Genomic DNA, 11,390 nt, shown 5'->3' on the forward strand with positions numbered 1-11,390 from the left:
GCACATCGTCATTGGCTCCTGAAACCCATAGGCTTCAATGTTAACCAATGCGTCTTCGCACAGCGGTCTTCGACCGCCTACCGCCACGGTGCGCCCCGCCAGCGCAGTGACCTCACATCCCATTGTCCCACTTCACAGGTCAGGCATCGGCCATTTCAAGGGCCCACATGGCTTAATTTCTAATGCGTCACACAGGCCTAGGCCTTGCAATGGCACACATACAAACATATCAAACCATACATTTACCTGTACTGTGCAAGCTGTGTTGTACGTACCTGTGAGTGGATTGACTCTGTACTCCATATTCTCCTTCCTAGGCACCGTCCGCTGGGACTAGCGATGAGAAGGAGGAATCCTCGCGTGTACCGGCCGCTGGTGGACCTGTCCACAATGGAAGAACGCAACATAATACTACGATACCGACTTGACCGAGCCTCCATCCATGAACTGTGTGCCCAGCTGGAGCCAGCCCTGATGTCCCCCATCCGCCAACCCACAGGAATTCCCCCTCTAGTGCAGGTTCTGTCTGTCCTCCATTTCTTTGCAACTGGCTCATTCCAGACAACAGTGGCCATGTCATCTGGGATGTCTCAGCCTATGTTTTCCAAGATCTTATCCAGAGTGTTGTCTGCCCTGATGAAACTCATGCGGAGCTACATCATTTTCCCAGAGGAGGGTGATTTGCCTACAGTGAAAGCTGATTTCTATGCCCTTGGACACATCCCCAACATCATTGGTGCAATTGATGGGACCCATGTGGCTTTAGTCCCCCCAAATGACGATGAACAGGTGTACAGGAACAGGAAGAATTACCATTCAATGAATATCCAGGTGGTCTGTTTGGCTGACCAGTACATCTCCCATGTAAATGCCAAGTTCCCAGGGTCAGTGCATGACGCGTATGTTATGCGAAATAGCAGCATTCCCTATGTGATGGAACAGCTACAGAGACAGCGTGTGTGGCTAATAGGTGACTCTGGTTACCCCAACCTGCCGTGGCTATTGACCCCAGTGAGGAATCCCAGGACCAGGGCAGAGGAACGGTACAATGAGGCCCATGGGCGTACTAGGAGGGTGATTGAGCGAACCTTTGGGCTCCTGAAGGCCAGGTTTAGGTGCCTGCATATGACAGGTGGATCCCTAATGTACTCACCAAAGAAGGTGTGCCATATCATCGTGGCGTGCTGTATGCTCCACAACCTGGCTTTGCGACGCCAGGTGCCTTTCCTGCAGGAGGATGGTCCAGATGGTGGTGTTGTAGAAGCCGTGGAGCCTGTGGAGAGTGAAGAGGAGGAAGACTCTGAGGACGACACAGACAATAGGGACAGAGTGATACAACAGTATTTCCAGTAACACACAGGTAAGAATCACCCGCGCCATTTCACAATTGCTTATAGCCTCCTGCATCTGTACTTTCTGTAGTTCCCCACAGATGTTTTTCATTAATTTTTGCCTTTCCCTTCCCTTCTCAGTGCTGTCTGACTCAGTACCTGACTTCTGCTTGGTTCGCCCATGAAATACAGCGTATTGACATTGGTATGTTGTCATGACTAATTGACAGAACAGAAATCGAACAGTAATATGTAATACATTTGCCAATAATACAGCATGACTCAAAACAGATTTGTGTGCAAAATGTGATTTATTTACAGTGCTAGATATCGGTACATGTGATTCTAAGGGTGATGGGTGGGGGTGGAGGAATATCCATGGCAGAGTCCAGTTCTCAGTCTCACAGGTGCATTGTCCTTTTGCCTGTGGAAGGATGGAGCATAGGCAGTTCATGGTTGGACAGGGTGGCAATGTGGGACAGTGGGAAGACTTGAGGGGGTATGTCCTGCTGGCGGGGGTCTTGACATCCTACTCTGTCTTTTTTTTTGGTCTCAGGCTCCTCTTACGGGGTGGTTGTTCTTCAGCAGGAGATGGGGCTCTGGGGGGCTGTCGAGGTGTTGGGACCTCCTGTCCACTAGCGCCGGCGGAGGTGGTAGGCTGTTCCTGGTCCGGGCTAGTGACAGGGGCCCTGTGTGGTGCACCATGGTCCCGCAACGCGTCCTCTATCCTGTGGAGGGCCAGAACGATGGTCCCCATTGCGGTCCCGATGATTCTCAGCTCCTCCCTGAACCCCATGTAGCGTTCCTCCTGCTGTGCCTGGATCTCAGTGAACCTGGCCAGTACCGTCGCCATCGTTTCTTGGGAGTGGTGGTATGCCCCCATGATGGTGGTGAGGGCCTCTTGGAGAGTGGGTTCCCTGGGGCTCTCCTCCCCCCCCTGTCGCACAGCAGCCCTCCGAGCTGCCCGGTTTCCCCCGGCCTCTGTCCCCTGGACGGTGTGCCCGCTACCACTGCCCCCAGGTCCCTGTTGTTGTTGGGGTGTTAGGTTAGCCTGGGTGCCCTGTAGTGGCAGACACACCGCTGATTGAGCTGTCCTAGAGACAGAGGCATGGGCCCGCTGGGTGGGAGCTGTGCTGGTGTTGGCAGAGGGGGTCGGGTCTGGTGTGGCCTGTGGCTGCCTGAGGGGAACCGACTGCCCAGAGGTCCCCGATGGTCCGGGCTGGTCATCAGGTTCACTGTCGACAGAGCTGCTATCCTCAGTGTGGGCCTGTTCCGGTGGTGGGATGGACACTTCTGGACCCTCCTGGCTGGTGTGTTGTCGTTCAGGTCCTGCATGGGGTAAGAGAGTTTGGTTATTGTTTCTGTGTGTACAATAGCGTGCGTGTTATGGGTGCCCTTGTCCCCCAGTGCAGGCATTCCCTTGAGGGAGGTGTTGTGAGGGTAGTTAGGGGGGGGGGGGGGGTTAGTGCAGTGGTCATGCTTAGGTGATGGGTGCCCATGATTTGTGTTGGCATGCAGGAGTTGGTGTTGGGATGGGTGGGTTGTGCTGGTGAGACATTGTCAGGGAGGATGTGTGCTGGGGGGTTGGGGGTGAGGGTGGGGGTGTGGGTTGGCATGCTGGTGGGGTGGGGGGGATATAGTAGTTGAGATTGGACTTACCAGAGTCCATTCCTCCGGCTACTCCTGCGAGGCCCTGAGGATGCAGGATGTTCAAGACGTCTTGCTCCCACGATGTGAATTCGGGAGGGGTGGGTGGGGGTCCGCCGCCAGTCTTCTGGACCGCGATGTTGTGCCTGGAGACCATCGATCGGACCTTCCCCCGTAGGTCGTTCCATCTTTTGCGTATGTCCTCCCTATTCCTGGGATGCTGTCCCACCGCGTTGACCCTGTCCACGATCCGCTGCCATAGCTCCGCCTTCCGAGCTATACTGGTGTGCTGCACCTGCGAGCCGAAGAGCTGGGGTTCCACTCTTAGGATTTCCTCCACCATGACCCGGAGTTCTTGGTCCGAAAAGCGTGGGTGCCTTTGGGGTGCCATGGGGTGGTGTGGGTGAGGTGTGGGGTGGTGTATGTGATGATGAGTATGTTGGTGAGTGGTGCTTTGTGCTACTATGTGGTGTGTGTGATGGTGTAGTGTGCCTCAGTGTGTCTTGCTTTGGATTGTCTGCTGTGTCTCTCTCTCCTTCTCTCAGTAATTATGGTCGCAGGGGTTTGTGGGTGATGTGGGTGTGTGTTTTATAGTTGGTTGATTGTGTGGGAGTGGTGTGTGTATGTGTATCAGGTGTGTGTATTTCAAATTGTCCAATGTGGCTGTGTTTTGGTGATGTGTGTGTATTCTGACCGCCGCGGTGTGTAGCGCCAATGGAATACCGCGTTTGAATGACCGCCGTGTGGATTCGTGGGTCGTAATGGCATGGGCGTATTTCTGTTGGCGTGACGGTGGAGGTGGAGGTTTGGTCATCTCCAGTTTATCGTGGCGGGCTGCAGTGGAGGACGGAATTTTGGAGGTTTGGCCGTTGTGGGTCAGAATGACCGTGGCGGTTAACCGCGGCCGCGGCGGTGTTATGTGTTATGTCGGTCTTCTGACCGGCGGTAAGGGCCTTTTACCGCCGAGGTCAGAATGACCCCCATAGTCTTTGGGGACAATAGGTGCAAAATGAAGAGGCCGGTATACCTAGATGGTGCTCCCTTGGAAAGAGTGGGCACTTTCGACTATTTAGGTATCAAATTGGAAGACTCACACCTTTGGCATGCACACCGCCAGAAATCGTTATTGTGCCTGAAGCAAAGGGCGGGTGGCATCGTAAGATTTGCTTCTAGATCTCCCAAATTTGCCATGTCTCCCGCCCTTGAAATATACAAATCTCAAGCCCGGGGGGGGGGGGGGCCCTATATGGTGCTGAACTTTGGGGCCATTGTAACCTGGTGGATTTGGCAAGGGCGGAAAATCAATTTTTGAAACTGTTGTTAAAAGTTCCCTCCAGTACTCCATCTTAAATCTTTTTTCTATCTCGCAGATTGCTGCCTTAAGGCCCTTGCTATATTGGATCCGGCTTTGGTCAACAGACGCCCTTTCTCCATTTTGCTGGGGCTTCTCAAACTGGTGGGCAGTAACACTATCAGCAAAACGAAATGGTGTGCCTATGTCAAAGAGTCCTTAATCCATCTAGGTCTAGGGTCCTATTGGTTGGACCCATTTTCCATTCCTAAAAATGTTGTGCAGTTACTGAAGGATGCTTTTTGGCATAACGTTCAGATTGTGCAATTTACTAAGATTGTCCCGCTGTCTATGTCCGATAGTTATTTATCAATCACATGCCATTACGAATTCGAGCCTTTCATGGATATAGCACTTTCCCCATTTGCGCGAGCTCTTTTTGTTAGATTCAAAATAGGGTCCCTCCCTCTGTGCTCCTTAACGTACAAATGGCTTTGTCCCACCAATAGATCCAAGTTTTGTCCGATGGGTTGTCAACGTGAAGAGTCCATTTCACATGTTCTCTTTCATTGCCATGCATATCACAAACAAAGAGCTCTTTGGATCATTTCAAGCATAAGAATAAGACTGGTTAGCTAATTTTTAGACTTATGTATGCATATTTATTGACTGTTGATGTTTGATTTTAGTACTCAATTTTTAGTATAAAGACATTGTCTTATTGTATTATCGAACATCTATGGGCGCAGGGAATAGGGCCCTTGTTGAGTGAAACATTCCATTTTTAGGAGATATATATTTTGTTTACTCTGTTTGCTTTTTAACTTCCTTTTATCTTCTTAAATTCTTTAATGTGCTTATATTTTTAGTGTTTTACCAATCTTAAAAATAAAAAAAAAAATGGATGCTTGTACTGTACTTTTATGGTATGTTTTTACTTACCGAAATAAAGTTAAATGATGATGATATCACAGAAGGGTATAGAATGGACCTTACCTGGGTGAAAGGCGGGCAGTGGTGACAGGAGCCAAGGTGAGAAACAGATGGCGGTGCCGGGGATGTGCTGGAGGTGGGTATGCTCACATGGGATAGCTTCCACCCAGTGCATCGTCTGGTTGCTTGTGGCAGCAGGAATGGCATTCCTACTACCACTAATGACAAAGAGAAGTTGAAGGTCACTTGACCTTGCAACTTCCTTCATTCGAGTAATAAGTAGTAATTGACAGAATGTTTCATCAATTGAGTAAGGGCCTAACAGAACAGGAGAGGAAAGATGAGTTTCAATGTTCGATAACAATTCCTGCGCTTTATTGTTGCAAACGTCTGACAGTTTAGTGCACAACTCCATTGAAAGAGACACAACTAAGGCCGAAGCTATCGGGAACAAAGTTACTAATTAATACAAAAATGTCTCTTGTTTAGTGAATCAAGAAATGGGAATGATGATAGAGTGTTAGGTCACCTTTGCTGCCCTAAGATTTTGTTTTAGAAGTAATATTCTTTACAATAGTAGTCCTTAACTAATTCCCATAGGCTATGCACTGTTTGCACTCAGCAAGTTTCACTGAATTCTTCAACCATGCCAGGTGTCTCTTTAACCAAAGGATGGGTTTTCTGAGTGGTCTAACAATTTTTTCCTTTTTCGGAACTATATGGGTGATAGCAGAGGGCAGGCAGGAAGGACAGGCAGAAAAGGCCAGGCCAGTGTCATGAAATACCTGATATGAGGTTGAACAACAGCAAAAAAAGACTCAGCAGCAAATAAAAGTCTGAGGACCTCATTTAGACTTTGGCGGATGAGATACTCCATTACGAACTTGGCGGATGTCCTGCCAGTTATATCACAAGTGCATTATTCTTTACGGCACTTGTTATATGACAGATGAGATAGCTGCTCCATTTTCTATCCGGCAAACTTTAAATAAGGCCCTCAATCTTTTAGCCTCTATTTTTGCAAATTCTACTGTTCCATATAACATTTGTGGTGTTTGATCAAAAGATATAGTACACCACTGAAGTGCATGCAAGGGTGACGAATTGCAAAAGGCTGATCGCTTGGGAGATAAAGAAGCATTAGAAAGAAGAAGCAAATGTAGATCATGCTTCTAGAGTCATGGTACAACAAGTATCACCAACTACAGTGGGCATATGACATTGCAGAGATTACCAACTGAAGTGCAACTTGGTGGAGACTGATGCATGCAGAGAGGGGGAGCAACTTGACAAGTACAAATTGAGTATTGAAAAAGATAAAGCAAAATAAAAAAAAGTCTCGGGTTTAAAGAGGTGGTGCCACTTAGTCAGATGCAAATCTGTAATCAGCACAAGAATGGAGTGCAGGTAATAATGAACAAGCTATTCTTAAAGTGAAATACTGTGTAGAATAGGTGATTGCCCTCCTTTACATCCATCTGCTTGTCTTCTTGACTGTTGTAATCACTTTTTTTGTTTAAGATACTGTGCCAACAGATGTCAAGAAGCGCTGCCCCTTTAAAAAATGCTTGCATAGTAAGAGACTCCCTTTCTTTATGACCGAATCACCAGTAATCACTGGTAGGGCTTCTGCCATAATTATTAGAGCCTCTGCATTTGAAAATTCGTATTTAATTGATCAAAATACACTAAATTATTTCTATGTGGACAGCACTCTCCTATACACCTCCCACACATTGCTTCCCTTCTAAAACCCACAGAAAAAGATGGTTAAGAAAAACTAGTTCTGGTGACATTAATGATTAAGGGAGGGTACCTGAACCAACATGAACAATCCTGCTGTAAAGTGAAGGGGACACCTTTGCCCATTTGGAAACATGAAGTAGCCCACAGGCCTATGTAAGGATTTTACCAACAGTTCATGTTCACTGCCATCAATATAATTATCCAATGCATTGATAGATGGCACCTGTTCCTCTTTTACTTATATAGAGCGACAAAAGTAGAAAAACATACTTAAATGTTTGTACACATTGCAAATGAATCCCTAGCCAATGACCCAAAGGAAATTAAAAGACCTTAAGGGAGGCATTGAAAAATATATTTGGCAAGGTAAACACTCAATTACTAAGGAGTTATGTCTCTCTGCGGTAACGTACGGTGGGTGAGAAGACTCTGATTCATGATGTGGCACATGAAAAAGGGACCATAAAGAGAGAGTATAGGAGAATTAAAGCATATTGGCTGTTGTCATCTAGAGCTCAGCCAGATTGGGTCACATAACACCTCCACTGTTTCTCTCATTACATATGGAACATCTTCTTCTCATTCTGAAATCCAGTCTGTTTATTGGTTCTGCAGTAAGGGCTTGAAGAACTGCAGTTGTGTTTAGATTTCCTACCTTAGCCAGAGATCCCACTAACTCCATCAGTCAATAGTCATGATTTCTCCTGGATGCAAAACTCTTATCCCTTATCAGTGATTACTTAATCAAATCCAGGATTTTATTTTGCAGTCTGGGACTTATCATCCTATTTGTGTTATTATAAAATCAGGACTACTAGTCTCAGAGTGCAAAGCAAAATTATGAATGGATGAGCTACTCATGCATGCACCAGCAAAACATGAGAGCTCTGGAACTTCATCATGTATCCTTGAAACACACCCTACTCTATTCCAGGAAATCACTAGTGCCTAAAGAAATGGTTTCTCATTCTCATGCTAACCAAAGTTAAACGTTATATGAATTGTAAACCCAGTTCTTAGAAATATGTTTTATATTTGTATTTTTGATGATCTGTCAGAGTTGGTAGTCTTTTTCAGCCAAGGTAAAAATTATTTGTCCAGACCTTCTCCTTATCCTACTGTGAATGTCCAGTTTTGGTGTAAACAAACTGTCTTGTGCTGCCCCTGGGTGGCAAAGAAAACACGTGAAAGGTCTGCATCTTTTAATTTGGTTGAATTTGCTTTACTTTTCAACAAATGTAATCAGTTTTCCTTTTACATGTTAGGTTTTTCAAAAGAAAGATCACCGATTTTGCCGGATCCCCTCCGAGTACAAGAACATTGAATACTGCAGTACTTCAGATGGACCCACGTCCACCTACCATTCAGACGAGGATGAAAACGCATGAGGCAGAAGACACGCATTGGCTCTTTCTTGGACTGTTTGCTCCTTGAACATTGCATTCATTGAAGACATTACCTGCTGATGCACCAATTCTACTCAAATGGAAGTGCCATTTTGAAACTCTTAACAAAGAGTTTCAAGATTCTTCAGTTTAATGAGATACTTTTGCAGTTTTGCCCCAAATGTACATTATGTTATATAATGTTTTTTAGCTACTATGTTTAAGGGGGGCTTACTGGTTAATTATTATTGATTAGGTACAACCAGGGATGGATATTGGGATGCAGATGCAGCTGGAATTTAAAACCCTTGGAGAATCCATCCCCACATATACTGCTGTAAACCAGCCATGCATTTACATGGGTGGCTTTATGTGCCCAGTGGAGCTAAGTTCATGAAAAGCCTTTATCTTAAATCATGCAAACAAAGCAAACATCTGCTGGTCACATGCAGTCATCTAACCCTAAATAATCAGCGCAACAGCCCTGCAGGCTTTGATAAAGCTGTCTGGTAGGCAAGACCTAAAACGGGACAAAGGGCCCCAAGATAAGTAGTCAAGTGTACTTTTCAGTAATGTTTTTGATATTGTCAGTACCCCATGAACCACTGGGTTTAAACATCAATGCCCTCATTATGAGTCTGGCGGTCCTAGGACTGCCAGACTTGCAGTGGCGGTCTGATGACATTATGATCGTGGAGGTTTGCCCACGGTCAGACCACCAGCACCGCCAGTTTACCTCCACTGGAGGTACTGGTGGTGCTGGCTGTCCTAATTTGCCTGGGCAGCGCTGCATGTAGCACCGCCCTCGGTCTTACGACCCCCCTCTCTGCCAGCTTTTACATGGTGGTTGCACTGCGATGTAGAAGCTGGCGGAGACAGGGTGCAGGGGGGCCCATGGTTACAAGCCAGCATCAATGTTGTTGGCTATTTCCCGCTGGACTAGTGGGCGGAAATTCTGTTTCCACCTGCTGAGCCAGTGGGAAACTCACAATAGGGGCCACGGGAAGGTCACTGCACTGGCGATGACTTGACCGAGGAAGTTTGGTGGGTGGCCTTTTCCATCCGCCAAACACGGAATGAGGGCCCAAGTGTCCACTAGCATGCTTTTGCGCAGTCAGATAAAAAGCTTGGACTGTTGTAAACTTTTGGGGAGCTGGAAGGTAACATTTTATAGTTGTTGATATTATTGGCGTTACAACTTATTTAAAAAAAATCTATGATTGGCAGGGACATTTTATTTGCTATGGCTGAATATATTTTTTACAAAGATATATGTTGAGATTTTGGATAATTTTCCTGATTATTCAAAGCTATTTTAAATGAGAAATGATTTTATGTCTTAGACTTTACTAACCCTGCTGAAAAAGTAAAATGGAGGCATATTTAATAGTTAACGTATTCATAGAATGAAACATACCGTAAAACATACACTTTCTAACTTACAAAAATGCATATGTCAAGTTTGTTAAGAACTCTGTGTTGGAATGTTGCCAAATGAGTCTTCTCGGTCTGAGTACCAATGCCACAAAACTTGTGTAACAAATTTCAAATTAATTTTGAAACTCAGTACCTAATCTTTTTTCTTTGTACATGACGTGTGTTTTTTTAATATGAATAATGCTCCCAGTTGTCATTTTCTGTTGATTTTACAGCTAAATAAAGAAAGAAAACAATCTATTTTAATGCCTGTATTTACTTTTAAATATGAACAAATACAGAAAATTGATCTTGTTTTGGTTAATTCTGACTACTGTCAACCGTGAGTGCCAGGCCAGTAAAATGTTTTCAGATGGCTGTATTGTATTGTATATAGCCAAAACTTTGTTCGACACTCAAATGTGATTATGCATTTATTGGTTAAAAAATGTGGAACTATACTAATTGCAGCTTCACTTTTACACTAAACCCAATATAAAAATAAATGCAATTAAAATGAGTAAAATAGCCCAGTCTGGTTCTATGTAATAGGATGGAACATGCATAGATGAGAAAGCTAGATTAGAATATATTACCAGGGAGATCCATTGAAAACAATGAAGTGTTTCAGGCTCCTAATGGCCAGTGGAGGCCCGGAGCTCCAACATTCCAATGTTTTTTGTTCACAGCCGTTGCTGTGAACAAAGGCTACACAGAGCCAGAGGGGATTTCAGTCGCCTCGTGCTTCCTGAGGCCTTTGTTTTATTAGAACATTCTTCCTTCTGGTGGCAGAATGTTATAATAGCCTTATAGCCCTCAGTAGCTGGGCCATATTGGCATTAATGTCCTGCTCCCTATCAAAAGGCCCGAGCAAAATAGACTTCTACTGAGGGCTATTAGGCTATATCAATGTTTTTTCTGTGCTATGTGGATCATTTAGGGAATTACACTCAATGCCTTTTGGACCCTGATAAATTAAACATGTACAGTGGTTCGATGCTAACTGCTCAAAAACTCACAGGAATCAGATAAAGCCCTTAAATTAAACCCTGTAAACCGTGAGCAAGATGGCTTTTGTAGATCAGAATATAAAAGGGCCTTTGCCACAAAAAAGACAGATTTAAGAGAGGAGGCCTTGAATCTTTACTAGCATAACATTCTGGCAGGTGATTTACCTCCCTTTTTTAAATGTTCATCTGATTTGTGGCTTGATGTTGCCATATGCTTTAGTCATATTGTGAAGATTTATAATGGTGGTATTTTAACAACAGAATCCATAGGAAATGCAGAAGTGAAATGTGGTAGTCTTGCTATAACCTACAAGGACGTACTGAGCGCTGTTAACAGATGCCCTAAAGGTAAGGCACCTGGCCCTGATGGGGTACCAGTAAATGTACTTAAAGACAATATTGATCGGTGGGTCCCCCTCTCAACAAATGTTCTTAGGGCTGTTGCCAATTCTGGTCACCCTCGCTCCTGGTCCCATGCAACTACTGATCATATTTTTAAAACTGTAACAAAAATGATCTAAATCCCATATCACTGATAGGCACTACAGTCAAGATAATGGACAAGTTCCTTTGGGATCGTTTGGAGACATGAGCTAAGGAGTTCCACTTGGCACGGGACAGTCAAGAAGTG

At 45.1% G+C, this 11,390-nt stretch overlaps 1 protein-coding gene across 1 annotated transcript in view; it reads left to right on the top strand.

Annotated features, from left to right (window-relative positions):
* FLT3 (fms related receptor tyrosine kinase 3) overlaps positions 1-9,987 on the top strand; it is a 519,185-nt gene extending 509,198 nt beyond the window's left edge. The window contains exon 24 of the mRNA XM_069202208.1: positions 8,214-9,987. Within this exon, the coding sequence (XP_069058309.1) occupies positions 8,214-8,336 (123 nt within the window). The 3' untranslated portion in view covers positions 8,337-9,987. The remainder of the gene's footprint in view (positions 1-8,213) is intronic.
* Positions 9,988-11,390: the final 1,403 nt, after the last annotated feature.

Source organism: Pleurodeles waltl, chromosome 8 (assembly GCF_031143425.1).
Source record: "Pleurodeles waltl isolate 20211129_DDA chromosome 8, aPleWal1.hap1.20221129, whole genome shotgun sequence".
Classification (NCBI taxonomy): domain Eukaryota; kingdom Metazoa; phylum Chordata; class Amphibia; order Caudata; family Salamandridae; genus Pleurodeles; species Pleurodeles waltl.